The sequence below is a fragment of the Staurois parvus genome, unplaced genomic scaffold (assembly GCF_062004578.1).
Source record: "Staurois parvus isolate SC_StPar_1 unplaced genomic scaffold, SC_StPar_1.0 ptg000715l, whole genome shotgun sequence".
Lineage (NCBI taxonomy): Eukaryota > Metazoa > Chordata > Amphibia > Anura > Ranidae > Staurois > Staurois parvus.
The window spans coordinates 8,585,670-8,612,477 of NW_028318511.1; the positions used below are offsets into that span (position 1 = coordinate 8,585,670).

The 26,808-nt window shown below is 41.7% G+C and overlaps 1 protein-coding gene across 1 annotated transcript in view; it reads right to left on the bottom strand.

The window, feature by feature from the left end:
* LOC149445650 (uncharacterized) overlaps nt 1–26,808 on the bottom strand; it is a 41,965-nt gene that overhangs the window by 4,406 nt on the left and 10,751 nt on the right. Inside the window, exons 2-4 of the mRNA XM_089653492.1 lie at nt 22,553–22,902; nt 6,218–6,320; nt 1,951–2,122 (exon numbers count right to left, since the gene is read on the bottom strand). Of these exons, the coding sequence (XP_089509618.1) occupies nt 1,951–2,122; nt 6,218–6,320; nt 22,553–22,902 (625 nt within the window). The remainder of the gene's footprint in view (nt 1–1,950; nt 2,123–6,217; nt 6,321–22,552; nt 22,903–26,808) is intronic.

A 26,808-nucleotide genomic window follows, 5' to 3' on the forward strand; every position in this document is an offset into this window, starting at 1 on the left:
TTTACCAAACAATCAGATAGGAAATGAGGGTGATTTCCCTCAAAGGGACATGACAACAAAAATCACAAAGTGGCTTCAACCCTTTTCTGCTCTATTCAAAACTAAATAAAAAGTTTAATCTGGAGATAAAGTGGTTCTAAAGCTAAAATTTTTTTTTAGCATAATGCATTCCCTGCATCAGGGTAAAAAACATTTTACAATGTGCTATGCACCTCCCTAAATACTTACCCGAGTCCCCAATCATGCAGTGCAGTGCTGTGCCCAGCTGCATCTCTTCCCTCCTCTCTCCCTCTACTCACAGGGCCTGAAGGCAGCAGTGAGAGCCACTGGCTGCTGCTTCTGTCAATCAAATGCTGAGAGAAGGGAGCGGGGACAGAACCTCACTGTCTGCATGCCTTCCTATAAAGAAGTTAGAAGATACACAGAAATGCTGAGAAAGTTTCTGTATGGGCTGTGCTTCATTTTCTGACCTGCTTCCTGGACACTTGACTCTGCTCTCCTCTCTGCTCTTCCTGCACCGGCTGTCTGTGTGGTCCGGATGTTGTGGCCATGATACACAGCCCTCTGAGGACCTGTGATATGCCTATAAAGGACCTCTGCCCACCAGAACTCTTTTCCCCTGCCTTGCTGCCTGGACTTCCTCAGCTGCGGCCGCTGTTGATTGGTGAGTCCCTGAACCTGTGCTGTATCTATTGCTTGTGGTCCTGGACTCTGGACTAAGTGCCTGCTTTATCCAATCGCTGCCCTGTACCCTTCATGTGCCATACCCTGCTGCCCGGATCCATACCCTGTGCTTGACTCAACCCACCTGTCTGATCGGATTGCTGCCCTGTGGACTACCTCCCTTGTTTGCTGTCCCATATTGCCACCTTGTGGAACATTCCCCCTTGCTGTGTCCCTAGGCTGCCCTGTGGCTTACCTCCCTTGTTTGTTGTGCCACATTGCCGGCCTGAGGAACACTGTCCCTTGCTGTGTCTCCCGGCTGCCCCGTGGACTACCTCCCTTGTTTGCTGTCCCACATTGCCGTCCTGAGGAACACTCTCCCTTGCTGTGTCTCCCGGCTGCCCTGTGGACTACCTCCCTTGTTTGATGTCCCACATTGCCGTCCTGTGGAACACTCTCCCTTGATGTGTCTCACGGCTTCCCTGTGGACTACCTCCCTTGCTTGCTGTCCCACATTGCCGTCCTAAGGGAACACTCTCCCTTGCTGTGTCTCCCGGCTTCCCCGTGGACTACCTCCCTTGTTTGCTGTCCCACATTGCCGTCCTGAGGAACACTCTCCCTTGCTGTGTCTCCCGGCTTCCCGTGGACTACCTCCCTTGCTTGCTGTCCCACATTGCCGTCCTGAGGAACACTCTCCCTTGCTGTGTCTCCCGGCTTCCCGTGGACTACCTCCCTTGCTTGCTGTCCCACATTGCCGTCCTGAGGAACACTCTCCCTTGCTGTGTCTCCCGGCTTCCCGTGGACTACCTCCCTTGCTTGCTGTCCCACATTGCCATCCTGAGGAACACTCTCCCTTGCTGTGTCTCCCGGCTTCCCCGTGGACTACCTCCCTCGCTTGCTGTCCCACATTGCCATCCTGAGGAACGTGCTCCCTTGCTGTGTCTCCCGGCTGTTGCCGTCCTGCGGAACACTCTCCTTTGATATACCTACTATTTGTACTGTGACTAGTTCTCTTACTGCCTGTACCTTGAGCCTCCCAATAAAATCAGGTTCTTGTGATTTGCCTCTGTGTGCTCTCTTTCTGCACTCCTAGTTCATCACAATTTTTATTATTTTAATTTTTAAAAAATGCCTTTAGAAATGCTTTAGGATGCATTTTAATTTTAAGAGCAGCAGATAATGTAGACAGAAGTGCTGTAAATTGCGATAGCTGCCCCTTTTTCAGTAATAATGTAGCATACCTTTCTCCATGCAGTATTCTGTTTTGCTGTTTTAGAGCATACTGACCTTTTCTTTTCTCCCAGATCACATAGATGGGCTCTGCAGTCACATGGTACGTTCTGGTCTCTAGCTGAGATTCTATTGGTTGCTTGGAAATTAATGTGGATGGGCAGCTAGAACCACAGGAGTTTGAGTAGTTGGAGCTTAGGCATAACTTTACTTCACAGCTTATAAATACCTGAATTGGGAGTGAATAGATAGGTTTGAAGGATAATTCAAAGGAAAAAAATAATGGTTACATTCCCATAATCATTACAGTATTAAATATTATTTAAATAAATTGATTGAATGTAAATATACTGTAAATAATAGTAATAATATTAATATAAAATACCCAGTATACAAATACCATACAAATACATAGTAAAAGGATACCTTTATATTTTTTTTCTTTTAGCATTTATTATTTGGAATTAATAAATAAAAATAACTAATACAATAGACATATTAAGTGAAATAAAAGTAATAAGGAATGCAGCGCTACATTCAAATTATAAAATTATGTGAATGTGGGATCCCAAAATATCAAATAAGTAAAAATAGATAATATGACGGTGTTAACAATACATATCAATAAGTGCTCATTAATAATATCATCAACACAAATAAAGTGAATAGCTCAAAACGTGAAAAAACATATGAAGAAACCATATCCTTATATATATGCATAAAACAAAATTACCGTATTTGCCGGCGTATAAGACGACTTTTCAACCCGTGAAAATCTTTTGAAAAGTCGGGGGTCGTCTTATACGCCGGTATACGGCGAGCCGGTGTCAGGGCGCCGCTTTTTCGAGGGGCGTCGCCACCCCCCCTCCCCCTCCAACGGACACCAAGTACAGGGGTGGGCAGAGGGGCTGCTGTACCTTACCTGGCTCCGGTCCCGGTCCAACGACGATCCGGTCCAGGAAGCGCGGCTGCTCCTTCTTTCAGTTCGGCCGCTCGATGGTCCCGCCGCCCGCTCGGCTCCGCCTCCTCACCGGTGATTGGGCGCCAGCACTGGAAAGGCACACAGGCGACCAATCAGCGGCGAGGAGGCGGAGCCCAACGGCCCTGCGAAAATCAAGCGGCCGAACTGAAAGAAGGAGCAGCCGCTCCTCTCCCCCACTGACACCAACGATGGGGCACTGTTCCTCCTCCACACTGACACCAATGATGGGGCACTGTTCCTCCCCCACTGACACCAACGATGGGGCACTGTTCCTCCCCCACTGACACCAACGATGGGGCACTATTCCTCCTCCCCACTGACACCAACGATGGGGCACTATTCCTCCCACTGACACCAATGTTGGGGCACTTTTCTCCCCACTGACACCAATGATGGGGCACTATTCCTCCTCCCCACTGACACCAACGATGGGGCACTATTCCTCCCCCACTGACACCAATGATGGGGCACTTTTCTCCCCACTGACACCAATGATGGGGCACTATTCCTTCCACTGATACCAATGATGGGGCGCTATTCCTCCCACTGACACCAATGATGGGGCACTATTCCTCCCACTGACACCAATGATGGGGCACTATTCCTCCCACTGACACCAATGATGGGGCACGATTTTTCCCACTGACACCAATGATCGGGCACTATTCCTCCCACTGACACTAATGATGGGACACTATTCCTCACACACTGACACTAATGATGGGGCACCATCATTGGTATCAGTGGGAGGAATAGCGCCCCATCATTGGTATCAGTGGGAGGAATAGTGCCCGATCATTGGTGTCAGTGGGAAAAATCGTGCCCCATCATTGGTGTCAGTGGGAGGAATAGTGCCCCATCATTGGAATACCATACTGAAATACCATACCATATTGAAATCAAATCTGATGTTTTTTCATTTTTATTTGGTGTGCGTTGGAAGAGGGGTAGTCGTATACGGCGAGTATAGCTCAAACCCTATATTTTAACAAGAAAAGTAGGGGGTCGTCTTATACGCCTAGTCGTCTTATACGCCGGCAAATACGGTACACATATATATGATGTAATCACACGTGCCTGTTGTGAAGTGAAATAACCATAATATTGGTACAAACGAAAATATATCTCAAAGTCCAAAAAATATTATTGGTGACAAAACAGTAAACGGTGCTTCCAAATAATACTGTTAGTGACCATAAGTGAAACTCGTGCAGATTTCTGGGTGTGTACCCAGAAATCTGCACGAGTTTCACTTATGGTCACTAACAGTATTATTTGGAAGCACCGTTTACTGTTTTGTCACCAATAATATTTTTTGGACTTTGAGATATATTTTCGTTTGTACCAATATTATGGTTATTTCACTTCACAAAAGGCACGTGTGATTACATCATATATATGTGTAATTTTGTTTTATGCATATATATAAGGATATGGTTTCTTCATATGTTTTTTCACATGTTTTGAGCTATTCACTTTATTTGTGTTGATGATATTATTAATGAGCACTTATTGATATGTATTGTTAACACCGTCATATTATCTATTTTTACTTATTTGATATTTTGGGATCCCACATTCACATAATTTTATAATTTGAATGTAGCGCTGCATTCCTTATTACTTTTATTTCACTTAATCACTGGTATATGATTTAATGCTAGCAGCTACCTTTGGAATTTATACACACATTTATTTTATTTAATATTTTTTAGTTTCAAAAAACACTTGGGAGCGCAGGAGGTTCACACCATCACTGTTACAATAGACATATTAAAAAGGAATATACAGTGTTTAAACTGTTTTACATACTTTTGGGGCAGCAATATATTCCCATTTAAGAATACAATTGATACCCTTCTATTATATACCAAATGATGATATTTTGTTAAGGAAATATTTGAAGCTGAACTTGTACATAAAATGTAATTTTTTTGCAGGCCCCCTCCTCCTTTTAAAAAACCACCTGTAGAGGGGGAAAAGTTAAATACTATACTAGTGACAGAGCTAATTTAGATATGTAAATAGTAGGATTTGTTTTATTATCTACTACTGTAGCCCTGAAGCTGTTGTGTTCCAAGGGGACATATACTGTAGGTAGAAGTAAGTCCTCTTTCACACCTGATTTCAAGTTGCAGGCAGAATTGCTGTGATTCTGCTTGCGATTCCAAATCAGTCTAAAATAGTGGCAATTTATCCTTAATGGCACCACAAATGGGGTATGATTTTTGTCAAAACTGTTGCATGAAAAAACACGTGAGAATTGTGGCAAAACGCCTGTATAAACACTTTGGTCCCTGACCTTCTTTACCTTGACAAAACGCGCATAGGGCAGCGCATTCAAGTGAAAAAGCTCTCCTATGGCTGACACGTGGAAGAGAACGTGAATCGTTCTGAAAAAAAGTTGTGAGCAAGAACGCACTTTTCCACTACGCAAAATTTGAACGGTGGCCTTTAGAAGCGAATCTAAATTTGGATGGCAAATTTTGATCTGTGAGAGAAATACACCAATACTTAGGGATTCTTAATAAAATCATCACACAAATGGTAATTCAATCTTTACATGAAGTATATCTTAGACTGGATGTATTTAGAATATTAGGTAACAGGATTTCTTTAGGTTTTCTTCAATACTGAAACAGTAGATTGCCTGCCCTGTCCAAAGTTAAAATCCTAATTGTAGGGGACAGAAGAATTGGTGGCACAATGATTCATTTATCCTATCAGATATTCCCACATTGGGGAATATCCTCTCACTACATGTGTGGCCATTGAGATTGAGCCTCGGCTCACACTGATGTGGTGCGGCATATCGCATGGGATTTGCACAGGAACCACACCGCATTCCTGTGCAAATCACATGCGAGTACTGTGCAGTGCGATTTGTATGGCTAAATCACACTGCATCGGCACCAAAAAGATGCAGGACCCTTTGTTTGGTCCGTACTGGAATAGGAACGTGTTTTGCAAACTGATTTCAGGGTGTCATTAACTTAACATACACACCTGCAGCAGTTTGCACGAACAGGGTGCGATTGTGATGTGGTGCGAAATTCACACAGAAACCACTGCAAATTCTACACCACATCAGTGTGAACCCAGGCTAAGAAAAAATAGATTGGGGAGAGGTTAGAACCTACTTAGAGCTTTAGTTATTCTGGGTCCCCATTGGAGAGATTCCCCTGACTTTCTATGTGGTCACCAGAACAGAACGTAAGAGGAAATCTCTCAATATATGACAAAGACAATAACAAATGACAGAGGACCCAATCATTTCTCACATTAGAACTATAAAACAAAAATATTGTGGCTTAGATGACCAGTACAAGAGGTCCCACTTACCATGGAGGAGCCAGGAACATTGGTTACTTCCGAGAGTCTCAATGTAAACACCATCTTATTGTCTTCCCTAGTTATTTTCTCTACTGTTTTCTTATCTAAGCACCTGGAATCAGAGCAGCAAACGGACATTATAAGCTTTTGGTACCTCAAAATACCAACAACTGTCAGTTTGAAATATATATATTTTGCAGAGGGACAGCAGCTAACATACAAACCCAATACCCAGCTTGGTCACAATTTGTATGTGTTCGCCTCTCCACAACAATATGTGACAGCACAACTTCACACTGCATCACATAGCAGATCAAATATCTTCAAAAGCTTTCATGGTGTTCATTGGACGTTTTAGAAATAACTAGTGCTTAGATGTTCTTAAATACCTAGGTGCATAAAGAAGATATATTTTAGGGCAGTCACAATGGGCAGAGACCACCTCACCTTTTGATATTCCAACCAGTTTGTGTGTTTTTACACCTGCACTTTTATAATTGCTAAGGTTTTTACCAGATTTATGCCGGGATACAAATTGTCATAAGAAAACATATTGCTATGCTAGTATTTCTTTGGTTTAATTTTTTTAGGCATTCAGGCTTTTTTCCCTGACTGATCTAAATGCAGCTGTTGCTTTTAATGGGCCTATAAACACCTGGGTAAATAGTGGGTGGGTAAATATAAGTAAGCCATTGCCACATTTAGATCAGTAAAAAAAATACGCATTACTGGTTAGTATTTGATATACATAAATCACAACTGCTCTATATTATTTAGCATTGTGGGAGATTTTACGTGTGTAAGAGCATATGAGTTCCTATACGCACCACATTTGCTTTTTTCAGACAGGATCTGGCCTTCATAGATCAGTATCATGTGCAAAGACACTTAAGGTGCCCTTTTTTATTCTACAAAAGGTTGTATATCCAGCACCTCTAGTTTTTTTTTCTTGTTTATGACTGATTACAAGCACTGATTTTGGGTGTCTGTTTTCTGTCAGTCCACACATACTTAGAACATCCAGAGCCATTTATTCCACATCTCTTGCCTGTTATCCATCACTAGTTCAAGTTGTGGAAACCTCTGCTACTATGGAGTAGGACTTTACAAGCAACAAGACAGGATAAGCAGCTTGCTTATGGTGAGGAAACAAAAAGAAGCCCAAAAGGAATTATTATACTGGTATGAGCAAATTTTAACAAAATAATTTCAGGTAAGTGCCATGCTATTTACAGATTCTTACAGTGACCTTGCACATATATTATTATTATTATTATTATACAGGATTTATATAGCGCCAACAGTTTGCTCAGCGCTTTACAATATAACGGGAGACAATACAGCAACAATACAGTTCAATACAAGGGGGATAGGAGGGCCCTGCTCCTTGGAGCTTACAATCTAGGAGATATACAATAATGATTTTGAAGCAAACCATTGATCAATATTGGTGAATTTCCAAAATAGCAATTCTAGCACTGCGTATTTTCAGTCAACACGTTTTATGCTATTATTGCAATATTTACTTTGAACTAATTTTTGACATTCATATTTTCTTCATTTATTATAGTCAGGAGTAAAAAAAATAACCCCTCCATTGCTTTTCTTTTTTTGTTTGACTAATATGTAATATTGTATATTAATATATTGTATTCTCCTTTCCAATTAGCAGCTGGAGTTTAAGATACACTTTTACCTGTATCAGTCTCTTCTTAGCTCCTTTGTTGTAAAATGTCTGTTACTGATGACTGGGATTCCTTTAGGGAGATTTCTAATTTTCTGTCAAGTGACAGTGACAAATGTTTTACAAGAATGGAAGAGACTAAAATCTCCAAGAGCAACACAGGCAGAAACAAAAGTGCACTGTTTAGTAGATTAGATGAAGATTATGACCCATGTCAACTCTTTGTCGCTGTCCTTGTTCTAGATTTTCCTTCACTTTCTGTGTGCTAAGACTGTTGACACTGTCACAAAATGATGGAAATCTTTCTAGCACAGCACCAGATAGCAGCAAAAATGAATCAGGGATTGTATTCCGTCTCCACTCTATTTGTCTAGACTGGGATCTGAACCCATGACCTCTGCTGCGTCCAGCAGCAGCTCTTCTTGCTGAGCCTCCTGAAATGTTGGCCAGCAGACTGTCTGATCCTTTGGACAATCCTGCCTTGTATTTTGTTTCTGGTGAACCTTGAACTCCTTGCTCCTCCCATGAACTTCCTATTAAAGCAATTCCTTTGCACTTTCTGTTAGCAAGATTATTGTGCACTTCTCCAGCCAATATCTTGTTCATGTCTCTCATGCTGCTGACCGTATCTTCACTACTACTCATTACTGATCTTGGCTTCTTCCTGGACTATGCTTCTGCTCGATCCCAACCTTCAAGCATTCCTTATTGAGCTTTGGCTTGTTCCTTGACTACGCTTCCACTTAATTCCAACCTGCAACTACCGTATTTGCCGGCGTATAAGACGACTTTTCAACCCGTGAAAATCTTTTGAAAAGTCGGGGGTCGCCTTATACGCCGGTATACGGCGAGACGGTGTCAGGGCGCCGCTTTTTCGAGGGGCGTCGCCACCCCCCCTCCCCCTCCAACGGACACCAAGTACAGGGGTGGGCAGAGGGGCTGCTGTACCTTACCTGGCTCCGGTCCCGGTCCAACGACGATCCGGTCCAGGAAGCGCGGCTGCTCCTTCTTTCAGTTAGGCCGCTCGATGGTCCCGCCGCCCGCTCGGCTCCGCCTCCTCACCGGTGATTGGGCGCCAGCACTGGAAAGGCACACAGGCGACCAATCACCGGCGAGGAGGCGGAGCCGAACGGCCCCGCGAAAATCAAGCGGCCGAACTGAAAGAAGGAGCAGCCGCTCCTCTCCCCCACTGACACTAACGATGGGGCACTGTTCCTCCTCCACACTGACACCAATGATGGGGCACTGTTCTTCCCCCACTGACACCAACGATGGGGCACTGTTCCTCCCCCACTGACACCAACGATGGGGCACTATTCCTCCTCCCCACTGACACCAACGATGGGGCACTATTCCTCCCACTGACACCAATGTTGGGGCACTTTTCTCCCCACTGACACCAATGATGGGGCACTATTCCTCCTCCCCACTGACACCAACGATGGGGCACTATTCCTCCCCCACTGACACCAATGATGGGGCACTTTTCTCCCCACTGACACCAATGATGGGGCACTATTCCTTCCACTGATACCAATGATGGGGCGCTATTCCTCCCACTGACACCAATGATGGGGCACTATTCCTCCCACTGACACCAATGATGGGGCACTATTCCTCCCACTGACACCAATGATGGGGCACGATTTTTCCCACTGACACCAATGATCGGGCACTATTCCTCCCACTGACACTAATGATGGGACACTATTCCTCACACACTGACACTAATGATGGGGCACCATCATTGGTATCAGTGGGAGGAATAGCGCCCCATCATTGGTATCAGTGGGAGGAATAGTGCCCGATCATTGGTGTCAGTGGGAAAAATCGTGCCCCATCATTGGTGTCAGTGGGAGGAATAGTGCCCCATCATTGGAATACCATACTGAAATACCATACCATATTGAAATCAAATCTGATGTTTTTTCATTTTTATTTGGTGTGCGTTGGAAGAGGGGTAGTCGTATACGGCGAGTATAGCTCAAACCCTATATTTTAACAGGAAAAGTAGGGGGTCGTCTTATACGCCTAGTCGTCTTATACGCCGGCAAATACGGTACTTATTACTGACTTTTGGCTTGTTTACTGACTACACTTCTGCTTGATCCCTACTTGCTATATCTGCTACTGGACCTAATTTCCGGCAGTAATTCTTTCAGAATCGGTTGCTGCTATAGAACTACCTGAATTTACTGCACACGTTTGTAATGTTGTAGATATTGGCACAAATATTTGCATGAATTAGGCACAGTTAGTTCTTATTGGATCTACCACCAGAAATCTGTCATTAGGGCTTTTCTGATTTTCATGATTTTTAGATATACATGTAAATTAGATTCAAAGCCATTATTACATTCAGCAACAGCTTTCGAATCTACCCACTTCCTGTGCTGCCAATCAACAGAAAAGCTGACCTGATGGGGAACTTGTACTTCAGTTCCCCCATAAAGCTCCACCTACTCAGTGACAGATCATTTCCTCAGTATGGGCATTGCCATACTTAGCTAATGACATCACCATTGTTTACATTTAGCGTTCGACTGCAGAATCTACCTGCGAACAGCTAATGGTTCTTTAAGGTTTATGATGCCTTTGTGATACTGTATTTGTATGATTAATGGTTTATATGTATATACATCTTCTAGCTAAGGCATTCGGTCTCTTCACCTCCAGTTTTGGGTTCCTGAAGAAGATAACAAGCGAAACGCGTCGACATTTAAAGGACACTTATGCCATAGAACCTTATGCTGTTATTTCTCGGGCTGATTAGCCAAGTATTGTTTTTATACAATGTCATTCAATAAATATGCTAATGTATAAACACAAGGTTGTCTGCTTAATGTACCAGTAAAGTCCCATCAGGTTTTGTTTTTCTTTGAATTGTATATTAGGGATGAGGTACGCATACTGTCTATAATAATATAGCAGTATTAAACCCAAAAAACAAAAATTTAATTTATTGCATCTTACCAATCCTTAGTGATGGTGGCTGCATGTCTTTTTTTTTAACCTGTTTGAGCTGACAGTACACATATATGCAGCTTCTTGGCAGGTGGGCGTTTGATGTCAAGAGGCCACATATATGTGCACCAAAATGTAAACAAAGCTGGGCTGAGAGCTCACGCCCTCTGCACTCCCGGCACAGTTACCAGTGCCTAATGGAAAGCTCCTGGTCATGTGACCGCTGTGACAGCCAATCACAATGGTCATATGATCATGAGCCCTGCCTCCCAGCATCAGAAAGCCCTTAATTGGCTGGGAGGCACTGGCATTAGGGGGTTAAGCTGTGTTTCCTTCATTTTCACCTGGGGATTCACCCAGTAACATGCTTCCTGTCTTAGGTTGTCTCTACTCTGGATGGAGGAACAACAGAGACACCTTTGGACAGCAGCATTGATAGTTTGGGGAAAGAGTATTGTTAGACTAGTAGATTTAGATGGACTTGACTAACATATTGAAGCTGAACTCCAGCTGACACTTTTTAGGCTCCATGCACAATGGGCATTTTAATAACACTGGTAATGTTAGCTGTGTAAAGTCCCATTAAAAACGTGAGTTTTTCAGCAGTTTTTAGCGTTTTTGTATTAGTGTTTAGCGGCGTTTTTCTGTGTTTGCGTTTTTTAGAGGATTTTTTTACAAAAAAAAATTTTTTTTGGTCAAAAAAAGTCCAAAAACGCTGGTTTGCAGCGATTTACCACATTTTGTCTCGTTTTTCAGCATTAGAGCGTTTTTACAGTTAAAAAACTCCTCTAGAAACTCACTAGTTCTGGGGGTTTTTTCCAGCCAAAAAACGCCCCTGACAAAAACATTGATTACAGTCTATGTGTGCATGGACACATAGGATAACATGCTGGGGAGTTTACTGGCTGTAGAAAGAAGTCACAAGCCAAAAACAACAGCTGTAAAAACGTCCAGTGTGCATGAGGACTTAAAGCAAACTTCACCTAAAAGGTTTTGGAGGGGGGGATGGGTACCTGGTTTTGGCAGATCCAAGCAGAAGTTCACCCTCCCTTCCCCCCCAGCCTTCTGGCACACGTCACAGGTCCCAGAAAACTGTGAGACCATTCACAAAGCACAGTGCAACTCACGCATGCACAGTGGGAAGCCGGCTGTGAGGCCGCAAGCTGTCACAGTCAGATTCACAAAGTAAACATGATGGGGCCTGAACCCGAAGACGACTGAAGAATTGGCTTGGGTGAGATCTGCACTGGACAGGTAAGTGTCCTATTATTAAAAGTCAGCAGCTACAGCATTCGTAGACTTTTAATTTTTTGTTTCTAGGCTTTAAGCAGTTAGAACAACTAATTTGTTTTTTTTTCGTTGTGGGATACAAATTTTACATAAATTCAGAAATGCTGACCATTGTAGGCACCCCTGTTAATAGGAAATGATTTGTCCCAACCCTCCAACTGACAGTTTTCTTTACCTTTCTGTTAAAGAAAGTTGAAAAATATCAGACTTACTGGCTGGATCACCAGGTAAAAATAAATGAAAAAATCCTAACAAAAATAATGCAGCCACATCTATGGATTGGTCAACTGCAATAAAATATTTGGTTTTGGATTTAAAGTTCCGCTTCTTAAGGCTTTGTTCTCCACTCCCCATTAAGGATTGGCACATTTGGGGAGTGGGTACCCGAATTTGACAGATACTCGCTTCCACTTCCAGTGCGATCGCCTAAGGCACATGGTCCCAGAAGACTACAGGACCCTTCACAAAGCGCAGCACTACTCGCTCATGTACCATGGGCACCCGGCTGTGAGGCTACAAGCTGTCACAGCTGGGTTCCCACACTGAAGATGCTGGCGCCAGGGAGAGAAGACAGCTGGTAAAACCAGCTGTGGTGAGGACACCGCTGGGCCATGGGACAGGTACAGTGCGGATCGAAAGTTTGGGCACCCCAGCTAAAAATTTGTATTAATGTGCATAAAGAAGCCAAGGAAAGATGGAAAAATCTCCAAAAGGCATCAAATTACAGATTAGACATTCTTATAATATGTCAACAAAAGTTAGATTTTATTTCCATCATTTACACTTTCAAAATAACCGAAAACAAAAAAATGGCGTCTGCAAAAGTTTGGGCACCCTGCAGAGTTAATATCTTGTACTGCCCCCTTTGGCAAGTATCACAGATTGTAAACGCTTTTTGTAGCCAGCCAAGAGTCTTTCAATTCTTGTTTGAGGTATCTTTGCCCATTCTTCCTTACAAAAGTCTTCCAGTTCTTTGAGATTTCTGGGCTGTCTGTCACGCACTGCTCTTTTAAGGCCTATCCATAGATTTTCAATTATGTTGAGGTCAGGAGATTGTGAAGGCCATGGCAAAACCTTCAGTTTACGCCTCTTGATGTAATCCCCCGTGGATTTCGAGGTGTGTTTAGGATCATTATCCATTTGTAGAAGCCATCCTCTCTTTAACTTCAGCGTTTTCACAGATGGCATCAAGTTACCATCCAAAATTTGCTGAAATTTTATTGAGTCCATTTTTCCTTCTACTCCTGAGATGTTCCCTGTGCCACTGGCTGCAACACAACCCCAAAGCATGATTGATCCAACCCCATGCTTAACAGTTGGACAGAGATTCTTTTCATTAAATTCTGTGCCCCTTCTTCTCCAAACGTACCTTTGCTCATTCTGGCCAAAAAGTTCAGTTTTAACCTCATCGGTCCACAGAACTTGTTTCCAAAATGCATCAGGCTTGTCTATATGTTCATTTGCAAAGTTCAAACGATGATTTTTGTGGTGAGGACGTAGAAGAGGTTTTCTTCTGATGACTCTTCCATGAAGACCATATTTGTACAAGTATCTCTTTATAGTGGAATAGTGTACCACAACTCCAGTGTCTGCCAGATCTTTCTGGAGGGATCGTGCAGTCAAACGTGGGTTTTGAATTGTTTTTCTCACAATCCTGCGAGCTGTTCTGTCTGATATTTTTCTTGGTCTTCCAGATCTTGCTTTAACTTCCACTGTTCCTGATGACTGCCATTTCTTAATTACATTCCGAACAGAGGATATTGACATCTGAAAACGCTTTGCTATTTTCTTATAGCCTTCTTGAGAACAATTGAGAACAATCCAAGACACTGGCAGGTCTCAGCTTTGCAAAGGGGGCAGTGCATGCTATAAATTCTGCAGGGTGCTCAAACTTTTGCAGACGCCATTTTTTTGTTTTCTGTTATTTTGAAAGTGTAAATGATGGAAATAAAATCTAACTTTTGTTGACATATTATAAGAATGTCTAATCTGTAATTTGATGCCTTTTGGAGATTTTTCCATCTTTCCTTGGCTTCTTTATGCACATTAATACAAATTTTTAGCTGGGGTGCCCATACATTCGATCCCCACTGTAGGTGTCTGTATTTTAAAAGTCAGCAACTACAGTTTTTGTAGCTGCTGACTTTTATTTTTTTTTAATTCAACTGGAACTCCATTAATGCAAACTTTTTGGCTATTGTAATGTTGAATGCAACCACAGATGGGGTCTGATTTATTAAAATGACTTGGATGCTAAATTAAAAAATTGCTCCCTGCAAAATATAGAATTTATACCTACCTGTCCTGTAGCCAGTGACCCCAATCTTTGCTCTCTTGAAGAGATGAGCTTGATAGGGAATCTATGTCATACTATACTGGAGGTGTTAGATGGCTTGTCCTTCATTGTAGTCTGGACTACCTTTCTGCCAGTCCCTATGTGACTATTGTGTGCTTTGTAGTTAGAGATTGGCAGATGGAACCACACAACACAGAAGGGGATGAGGTATCTGGCAAAAGCGGGTGTAGGAGCATATTACTTTTTCTTTTTAAAATTGTGACGAAGTTGCATAAAACTGAAACTCCAGACAAATAAGTATATACACCATTAGAATACATACAGTAGTTTGCTATTTTACCTACCGATCCAAAGGATCTATAATTTTGTGTCCAGCCAGTCTAGTGATTTTTGTGATGAGTCTTTTTGCACAAACTGCAAAGTAGACAGGTGATAATTCCTGGTTCAGCTTCTTGTTTCAGCTTTTTACCTTCATAAGAAGCATTACAAGAACAGTATTTGTGGACCAGAAGCAGAGTAGTCACTCTGACCAGTAGAGGCGTGTAGGCAGGGGTTAAGCCCCTGCAGGGGAAGCAAAGGAAAAGCCCCTTCTGGGGTAGGCCTTTGGGCACTCCTCTAAGAAGGGACCTAAATTAGGGATCGTTGCTAAAGAATTTTGGAGATACAGAAAGACTGTGTGAAACCTCCAATATGAGTTTCTGTAAAATGCTGGAGAAAATGGAAAAAGAGCTTGGCAATGTGCTATGTTGTGGAATGACTTGATGAGATTTAAGTACAACTTATAAAAAGCAAGTGGTGTGGACAACCCTTCATTACAAGAAATCTTCAGGTATATGGTTTGTATGCCTCAGGCAGGGCCGGTGCTGCCACTAGGCAAACTAGACAGTCGCCTAAGGCACGGCCAGAGCCACTGATAGGGCAGTACAGTCAGCCCAGCTGTACCATTAATTATATTTTGCCATCAGTTCACCAGGGGGGCCCAAGAGGCAAGGAGCAGAGAGGAAGTCAAATTTTGGGTGCAGGTGGCTAAAGCTGCGTTGCATTTTGCAGTACTAATCAGTGGCAGTTGGCCATGGCTGCTCATAGCCTTTCACTGGTGGAGTGATTCTTTACTGGCAGAGCAATTATTCCTTCCTCCACTGAGGAAGGCAGAAGATGAGGCTGTAGCCTGGCAGCAGGAGGTGATTCAACAGAGAAGTGGCCCAGAGCACAAGCAGCAATGGGAACCTGGTACACTGGCAAGCTCACAATATCTGTTTTCTGAGACACAGACAGCCATACACTGTATACAGACAGACATACAGAACCTTCTGTATTGTGTGATCATCATAATGATAATGATGACAATCACATAAGCACAGAGAGATGCTTCCTGTTAGTTCTTTTTCCACTTGTGTTTGAAGGACATTAAAAATGTATGCACCTCAGTTTTACACTGTACGGCCCCACGTACTGTATACATGATGTTAATAACCAAACTACAATATTTACTGATGAAATAAAATTGTCACATTCCGTCATTAGAAATATTTAAATATTTCACTTGTTGCAAATAAACCAGATATTTTACTTCTGTTTTGGCTAAAACCATCATTTCAACCAAATACGTTTTTAAATACTTGATGGGGCAAATTCAGAAATGAGATCTTAAAGCCTACATTATTACAAGATATGACAGAGAGACTAGATATTATAGATATATGGAGAATGAGGAACACAACGGAGTGAATATATACACATTTTTCTTACTCTCATCATACTTTTACATGGACAGATTATGTATTTGTTACCCCGCCTATGCAATTATATATAGTGGATGTGGAAATACATCCTATAGCTACATCCGATCATTCCCCAATAGTGGTAGAAATACAAGATTATATACCCAAAAGGAGATGTTATGCTTTGGAAGTTCCCATCCCATTTCTAGTGAGGGATGATTAAAGGCGAAACACCAATTTGATTATTGGGCATCACAAGTGGAGATAAATTCTGAAGCCTATACGAGATTAAAATTTCAGAAATATGGGAACAAAGCAGGAAAGTTATTGGTAAATCTAACCAGGGGAAAACTATCTTCTAGACATATCAATGCTTTAAGGGATTCTAACAATAGCCTGATATACCCATCAAAAACAGATACATTCTATATTAGGGCAATTTTATTGAGATCTATACTCACCACAAAAGATGGATGCATTAAGGAGAAAAAAATAATTTTTGCGGCAAGTTTCTCTCGCAAAAATATCCTCAGAAGCTTTATCAGTGCTCAACAGTCCCAATGGAAGAAATGAAAAGCTTTATTAAACAACTTCCAAATGAAAAAGCCTCAAGACCAGATGGCTATACAGGGAAGATATATAATGCATTATGTTCAGATGTGGTCTGGAAGTGACTATTGGAATACAGGAAAAGGGGCCTATATAAAGGTGTTGCTTAGGAAAGGGAAACATCCAACACAACCGGGGTCATACCGTCCAATTTAATTAATAAATGTGGATGTAAACATTTTCTCAAAATTGATAGCGGAATGTCTATCCTTGTTTTTACCCACTTTAATATCACCACCCCAGGTCAGGTTCGTTAAAGGTCATTCAGCGGTTTTGAATATACGTAAAGTGTTAGCTGCTCTTGAATTCACGAAAAATAATCCAAACAAAGAAATAGCCTTGATAACAATTGATGCTGAAAAGGCATTTGACAATGTGGACCTGGCTTGGTTAGTTCAAGTTCTGCAAAATAGCGATTTTTAGGATAGATTATGCACTATCAATTATGTCTAAAAACCTGGTTGCTAGAGTATGTACCCCAGACTTTATTTCTACCTCTTTCCCTATTTCTAAAGGAACTAGATGAAGATGAAACGTGGCTGGGTCTTCCAACATGACAATGATCCCAAACATACCGCCCGGGCAACGAAGGAGTGGCTTCGTAAGAAGCATTTCAAGGTCCTGGAGTGGCCTAGCCAGTCTCCAGATCTCAACCCCATAGAAAACCTTTGGAAGGAGTTGAAAGTCCGTGTTGCCCAGCGACAGCCCCAAAACATCACTGCTCTAGAGGAGATCTGCATGGAGGAATGGGCCAACATACCAGCATACCTTGTGAAGACTTACAGGAAACGTTTGACCTCTGTCATTGCCAACAAAGGATATATAACAAAGTATTGAGATGAACTTTTGATATTGACCAAATACTTATTTTCCACCATAATTTGCAAATAAATTCTTTCCAAATCAGCCAATGTGATTGTCTGGATTGTTTTTCGCATTTTGTCTCTCATAGTTGAGGTCTACCTATGATGCCAATTACAGGCCTGTCGCGGTATGGGAGCCTGCCAATTATGAATCCCCTTATTAATGCCTTGTATCACATGCCCTCAGAGTCCTGCTCTGTATTGTTCCAATTGTCCCCTGTGTCACTGGCCTAATGGCCTAATTAAATTACTCTGGACCCCTCCTCCCTTCCCCCTCATGCCAAATTCCTGAACTCTCTGGACAGGACCCATTGCCATGGTAACCCGACAGGAAGTATCTAGTTACCAGCTCAATACTTAAGAGAGAGCAAGAAAACCCCCGGGTGTGTTCTCCTGGCTGTGTGTGTGAGGGACGGCTGTGCTGAGCGCCAGCTCCTCTCATCCCCCGTCCTCCTCCTCATCTCCTGGACTGTCTGTGTTGCCTGCAATCCCTGCACTGTGGAGGAATCTTCTGCTGTCCCCGTGAATCTGCCTGGATCTATCCCCTGCCTGGACTGAACCCCTTGTTCTCCGTGAGTACCTGCTTCCCCACTGTTACCTGAACTGTTACGGTGGTGACTACAGGCACCCCTCTCATGTGTCGGACTACCCCTGTTACAGGGACACCCCCTTGGCTCTCCTAGTGGACTATAAGTGGGTGGGGACCCTCGTTACCATTGAGTGGCAAATCCACCCTCTCTGCCACCCAACGTATTGAAGGACTGCCATCTGTTTGTCTCAATAAAGCTTTGTGCATCTGTCATCCTCTCTGTGTGTTCTGTTCTGCCTTTCCTCCGTCACAAGGCCTCTCTCATCTTTTTAAGTGGGAGAACTTGCACAATTGGTGGCTGACTAAATACTTTTTTGCCCCACTGTAAGTACCTGAAATAAATAAATAAATAATAAATGTAAAGTTTTAATGCTGACCTCTAGAGCAGAACTAAAATGGCGCCATAAAGTTAGTTTTGCAGTGGTTAATACAGGTACATATTTGGGAATTAAAATAGGGAAGACCCCAACATCTGTATATATGTTACATTTTCCATCAAAGATTACAAAATTTTGTTAAGAACTGGCAGACGGCATGATTTCCTTTAACTTTGTTTGGTTGAATCCATCTAATAAAGATGTTAAATTACTATATCCAATGCAGACAATACTATTTCTCATTAGGCATAAAGATGTGAATGTGCTGAACACAGCATTCTGTTAATTCATTTGGCAGGGTAAAAAAAAAAACAGATTGCATTTAAAAAACTCTTCTTTACCTAATAGAGAGGGGGGGAATGGCTTTACCCAATATATGATTATATAATCTATCATGTCTGCTGAGACATGCTATAGATTGGATAGCAGGTAGATCTAGCTTTTCAAATATGGAGTTGGAATCAAATATGACAGCACCTTGGAATTTAACATCCCCTTTTGCACTGCCCACCTGCGAAATTGCCTTTATTGAATCGCCAAAATACCTTGATAAGAGATACTGTGGTAGTATGGAGAGAAGTAAGAAAATATATTAATAAACCTCCATATTGTACAAAATATCTCTCTATTAGAAGTCATCTAGCATTTCCTGCAGGGGAACAACATATAGCTTTTCGAAGATGGGCAATTCAGGGTTTAACACATTTACACCAATTGTTTGATATGGATACAGAGATCCCATGTACTTTCCAGGATTTTAGCTGGAAATTTCATCCTCCCCATCAGAATTTTTCTACTTTATACAAGTGTCTTCGTTCTGGAGGAGTATTACATTGCATCATGTACGGGACATCTTTACCTGCCATCAATACAGGAATAATGCAGGAAAGTCATTGAAAATTATAATATTAATAAACCTCCATATTGTACAAAATATCTCTCTATTAGAAGTAATCCAGCATTTTCTGCAGGAGAACAACATATAGGTTTTCGCAGATGGGCAAATCAGGGTTTAACACATTTACGCCAATTGTTTGATATGGATGCAGGGATCCCATGTACTTTCCAGGCTTTAAGCTGGAAATTTCATCTTCCCCCATCAGATTATTTCTATTTTATGCAAGTGTCTTTGTTCTGGAAGAGTATTATATTGCATCCTGTGCTGGACGTGTCTGGTAGAAACAGCAGATTTATCTACAGTATCTCACAGAAGTGAGTACACCCCTCACATTTTTGTAAATATTTTATTCTATCTTTTCATGTGACAACACTGAAGAAATGACACTTTGCTACAATGTGACATAGTGAGTGTACAGCTTGTATAACATGTAAATTTGCTGTCCCCTCAAAATAACTCAACACACAGCCATTAATGTCTAAACCGCTGGCAACAAAATGAGTACACCCCTAAGTGAAAATGTCCCAATTGGGCCCAAAGTGTCAATATTTTGTGTGGCCACCATTATTTTCCAGCACTGCCTTAACCCTCTTGGGCATGGAGTTCACCAGAGCTTCACAGGTTGCCACTGGAGTCCTCTTCCACTCTTCCATGACAACATCACGGAGCTGGTGGATGTTAGAGACCTTGTGCTCCTCCACCTTCTGTTTGAGGATACCCCACACAAGCTCAATAGGGTTTAGGTCTGGAGACATGCTTGACCAGTCCATCACCAGTCCATCAAAAATGTGAGGGATGTACTCACTTCTGTGAGATACTGTATATCTGTCATTTATCCATACTTGACTAGGCATAGAACTTTTGATCTAGGTAGATGCTAGTCTTGTTTAGCTACTGGGAGACAGTGCCAATGGGACAGTCAGAAAAAAGCAATACAGAATGGGTCCATATCTGTCTAATAACAGTAAGAAGGTGCATACTTAAAGAATGGCTCAACTAATTGCCCCAAACTATGGAAAGGGTACAGAGAGATATAAAGAACTTGCGTCACTTAGTAAACTTTCAATTAAAATAGATAATGGCAGGGGCATCCCTAGAGTTGGTGTCACCTGGTACGGTATCGGAGTCCAATCCATTATGCACCCCAATCTGCAGATCTGATCCATCCTGTGGGGATCGTTGGCTTGCAAGCTATACGGGGTTAACTGATCTCTCCAGGATGATCCCCGCAAGATGTATCGGTTCTGCGGATTGGGGAGCATGATGGATCAGACTCTGATCCATTATGCTCAACCCGTGCGATAGGTGTCACCCAGCGCACCCCCCCCCCACATCTGCCTAGGGACACCACTGGATGATGGGGGGGAGCAAAAGTCAAAGAAAATATATCAAATGATGGGCTCTATATATGGAGAAATCTTTAACAGCACATGAAACAGCCATGTTATCACCTAATTGGGTTTATGCAAATTATAAAATTAGAATATGAGCGATGACCATATATATATTTATTTTTTTAACCACCTCCCGCCCGCCATATAGTAATAAGACGGATGCAAGGCGGTTCTCTCGCTCTGGGAGGACGTCATATGACATCCTCCCATTCTAACCACGCATGCGCAGGCTCCCGGAGCGCGGTGATCGGCGGTGCACCCTCGGACACAGCAGATCACCTTTCCACGGAAAGAGCCGAAGATGTCGGCTCGGTCATGTGATCAGCTGTATCCAATCACAGCTGATCACATGAAAACAGGGAAATGCCGGTTATCGGCATTTCTCTCCCCAGGAGCTGTCACGCTGACAGCTCGTGAGGAGAGGAGAGCCGATAATCGTCATTCCGTGGAGGGGACATGTACACAGATCATCAGGGCACTGATGATCAGTGTGCCCTGATGATCTGTGTAGCCCCAGCAGCGCCACCTGTCAGTGTCCATCAGTGTCAGCTCTCAGTGCTCATCCATGCCACCTGCCAGTGCCCATCAGTGCCACATTTCAGTGCCCATCATTGCCACATAATGCAACATTTCAGTGCCCATCAGTGCCACATTTCAGTGCCCATCAGTGCCACATCAATGCCACATATCAGTGCCCATCTGAGCTGCCTTTCAATGTCACCCATCAATGCCAGTCAGTGCCACCTATCAGTGCTGCCAGTCAGTACTGCCTATCAGTGCCAGTAAGTGCCGCCTATCAATGTGCATCAGTGCCGCCTATCAGTGCCCATCAGTGCTGCCTATCAGTGCCACCTAACAGTGCCAGTCAGTGGCGCCTATCAGTGCCACCTATCAGTGCCATATATCAGTGCTGCCTTTCAGTGCCCATCAGTGATGGCTGTCAATGCCCATCAGTGCCACCTACCAGTGCCTCCTCATCAGTGCCACTTATCAGTGTCCATCAGTTGCAGCCTATCAGTGCCCATCAGTGCAACCTCATTAGCGCACATCAGTGAAGGAGAAAAATCACTTATTTACAAAATTTTATAACAAAAACTAAGAAAAAATGTTTTTTTTTCAAAATTTTCAGTGGTTTTTGGTTTGTTTAAGAAAAAATAAAAACCCAGAGGTGATTAATTACCACCAAAATAAAGCTCTATCTGTCACCAAAAAAATGATAAAATTTCATATGGGTACAGTGTTGCATGACCGCGCAATTGTCATTCAAAGTGCAACAGCGCTGAAAGCTGGAAATTGGCCTGAGAAGGAAGGGGGTATAAGTGCCCGGTAGGCTAGTGGTTAATCTGTTACAATTTTATATGGTATATATTACATCTCAGGTGCTAAACTTCGACCTCTAGGGGAAAAATGTCTAATGGGTAATAGAGAAGAGGATTAAGAAAAAGATGAGGATAATTGATATTAAATTTTGGACTCCCTTCTTTCTTGTTTTTGTTTTTTCTTTTTTTTTCAGGTTTTTTTTTTTTTGCAATGTGTAATTAATTTGTTTTTTACTGTAAAGATATTTTTTTGAAAAATTAATAAAATGTTTTGGAAAAAAAAATACTTGATGTATCTGATTTGTGAGAAAATCCTCAATATGGAATTTTAGGCTCTTACCCATCTTGAATAAAATATAACCTAGTAGTGTTCCTCTTGCTCACAAGTTTGCATGAAGTGATGACCAGAGCGACACCACTCTGATTGGTTTCTGCAGTCACTGTAACATATACTTGGTCTGTGCCCCTGACCTTCAGCAGGGATGCTAGAGTCTCTTTAGCAATCTTATTGTTGGATGTGTTATCTATGCTGAGGCCAATGCCAATTCGGAAATTCTCAAACGGACCATCCGTCATTGAGTCTGTCCACACAAAATTAGTCTGCTGAAGGCTGTGACACAATGGCTGGACCACCAATGCAACTGTGTGATTTGTGTGGTTTGCAAATGCTGTGCCGTGGTCCAATCTGTCCTGCAAGGCAAACAAAATACATTACTGTTGGCCTACATTTTATATATTCAGTGTTATGGAGAAATGTTATTAAAATAAAATATAAATAAAAAATGATGAACATGATGAAGTTAGTCTGAATATAATAAAGTGATATCCAGTGTACAATAAAATGTGTAAATATTCACTGACTGCAGAGCTGTGTTAACAATACAAAATAACCAACAAACTAAGGCTCCGTGCAGATTGGGCGTTTTATAACACTGGTAGCGGGAGTTTTTCAGACTTTTGCTGCCTTTGCAATTTTTAGCATTTTTTTACCAAAAAAATATTTTTTTTTGCTAAAAAAACATCCAAAAATGCTGGCTTGCTACATTTTACCATGTTTTGCAGCGTTAGAGCATTTTTACAGATAAAAAAATCTTCTAAAAACTCACTAGTTCTGGGGGTTTTTTCAGTCAAAAAAACGCTGATTGCAGCCTATGTGTGCATGGACACGTAGGATAACATGCTGGGGAGTTTATTGGCTGTAGAAAAAATGCCAAAAGCCAAATACAGCTGCTGTAAAAACATCCAGTGTGCATGAGGACTTAAAATGCTTATAGAAGTGTCCAAATGAGAAAAGACACAATGTTACAAATGAATAAACCGCAACCCTCGGGTTATGATAACACCACGTGCATGAAACACAAACAAGTCCACTCATAAATCTTTAGATGCTTAATGATCTTTACAATCGTGTCCAAGTGTCCACACACCAGGAAAACCACTCACCCTCCTGCCTTGCCTTCTCAGTAAAAGAAAAGCAGGTAATGCTTTATAAACAGTAGACATGTACATAACAAAAACATTTGTATTGTTTCATTATTTAAATAATTTTGTTTAGTTCAATTAGTTTCATTCGTTTTTGGAATTTGTTTAGTTCCATTTCATTTATTTGTTTTTGAATTTGATTAGAATTTTCTGAATTTGGTCAACGATTTCAATTCAACCGAATTTGGAAAATTCAGATCAAATCTGAAAAGTATCGTATCGGCATTCGAATGTGAGTTTATTCTATTCAAAATTCGAATTTCGGAATATGGTTGTATTCTTTTTATTTTATTGTATTCTATTATTTTCTATTCTGTTCTAATATATTATTTTATATTCTATTCCTTTATTTTCTATTCTTTTCTTTTATTTTCTATTCTATTCTGTTCTATTCTTTTTGGAATTTGAATTTCAGAAGGCAGCTATTTTCTATTCTTTTGTATTCTTTTATTTTCTCTTCTATTATATGCCCTTTTTTCTATTCTATTTTATTCTATTATGTTCTGTTGTACTCTATTCCTTTCTATTCTATTCTGTTCTTTTATTTTCTAATCTATTCTATTTTTTATTATATATTCTATTCACTTTTTTCCTATTCTGTTTTAGTATATTCTTTTATTTTATATTCAATTCTGTTCTGTTTTACCCTATTGTTTTCTATTCTATCATTTTATATTCTATTCAAAGACATGCTAATAGGTAATTGTCTACATTGGCCCTAGTATGTGTATGTATGAATGTGAGTAAGGGACTGTAGATTGTACGCTCCTTGAGAGTTAGGGACTGATGTTTATTAACTATATATATATATATATATATATATATATATATATATATATATATATATATATATATATATATATATATATATACACACACTGCTAAAAAAAGGAACACTTTTTAATCAGAGTATAGCATCAAGTCAATTAAACTCCTAGGATATTGATCTGGTCATTTAAGTAGCAGAGGGGTTTGGTAATCAGTTTCAGATGCTTTGGTGTTAATGAAATTAACTGGTGCACTGGATGAGCAACAATGAGACAACACCCAAAACAGGAATGGTTTTAAAGATGGAGACCACTGACATTTGTTTCCCTACTCATCTTTTCTGACAGTTTTTCACTAGTTTTTCATTTGGCTAGGGTCAGTGTCACTACTGGTAGCATGAGGCGATACCTGGACCCTACAGAGGTTGCACAGGCAGTCCAACTCCTCCAGGATGGCACATCAATACGTGTCATTGCCAGAAGGTTTGCTGCGTCTCCTAGCACAGTCTCAAGAGCATGGAGGAGATTCCAGGAGATAGGCAGTTACTGTAGGAGAGCTGGACAGGGCTGTAGAAACTACTTAACTCATCAGCAGGACCGGTATCTGCTCCTTTGTGCAAGGAGGAACAGGCTGAGTACTGCCACAGCCAGGGGCGGACTGACCATTCGGACACTCAGGCACTGCTCGAGGGCCGGGGGTCAGTAGGGGGCCCCATGAGATGCCCCTGGTACCTTTCATAGGCATTTTTTGGAGTGGTTTGAGTGTGGGTGAGGACACAGGGGCCCCATGATCCCCTATTGTCCGGGGGCCCCATGAGTCGTCAGTTCGTCCCTGGCGACAGCCCTACAAAATGACCTCCAGCAGGCCACTGGTGTGAATGTCTCTGACCAAACAATAAGAAACAGACTTCGTGAGGGTGGCCTGAGGGCCCGACGTCCTCTAGTGGGCCCTGTGCTCATTGCACCATAGAGCATGATTGGCATTTGCCATTGAACACCAGAAATGACAGGTCCACCACTGGCGCCCTCTGCTTTTCACAGATCAGAGCAGGTTCACCCTGAGCACATGTGACAGGGTCTGGAAAAGCTGTGGAGAATGTTATGCTGCCTGTAACATCATTCAGTATGACCGTTTTGGTGGAGGATCAGTGATGGTCTGGGGAGGCATATCCATGGAGGGACGGACAGACCTCTACAGGCTAGACAATGGCACCCTGACTGCCATTAGGTATCAGGATGAAATCCTTGGACCCATTGTCAGACCCTACGCTGTAGCAGTGGGTCCTCAGTTGCTGATGGTGCACAACATTGCCCAGCCTCATGTGGTGAGAGTATGCAGGCAGTTCCTGGAGGATGAAGGAATTGATACCATGGAATGGCCCCCATGCTCGCCTGTCCTAAATCCAATAGAACACCTCTGGGATATCATGTTTCGGTCCATCCGATGCCACCAGGTTGCACCTCAGACTGTCCAGGAACTTTAGTGATGCCCTGGTCCAGATCCGGGAGGAAATACCCCAAGACACCATCCGTCATCTCATTAGGAGCATGCCCCAATGTTGTCAGGTATGCATACAAGCATGTGCGGGCCATACAAAGTACTATTTTGAGTTGCTGCAATGAAATTTGAGCAAAATGGAATAGCCTGCTGCATCATTTTTTCTCTTTGATTTTCGGGGTGTCTTTGAATTCAGTTCACTGTAGGTAATTAATTTTCATTTCCATCATACGATGGGGCATCCTTACATTCCTAACACATTACCCAGTCCATATCAGTATAGATATCCGATATCCAGCATAATATTTTCCCCATTGAGATGTGTTTTCAAAGTGTTTCTTTAATATTTTTGAGCAGTGTGTGTATATATATATATATTTATATATTTAGAGAGAGAGAGAGAGGTGCGTACATTGACGATGCTATATAACTATCTGTAATAGATAAATAAACAAACAGATTGTGAACTCAAACATTCTGTTCTTTTCTATTTCTTTATTTTTTATTCTATTTTATTCTATTCTTGTTTTCAAATTCAATTTAATTTCCAAATTAGATTTAGTTTTCGAATTTTAGATGAAATTATGTTTCGTTATTTCGTTTTGTTATTTCGGATTCAATTTAATTTGTTACTATTGTAATTCAGATACATCCGAATCTACAAATAACAAAAAATTTGTCCAAATGATCTGAAACTAAATGAACCACACGTGATCCAAAATCATTCAGTCTCTTTCTCCTCCAGTAACTTAGATCCAGTCCTCCAAATCCACACTGTTTATATAAAAGAAAACATCAATATAGTGTAAAACCTTTAAAAACTGATTTATTCAACATATTAATTGCAAG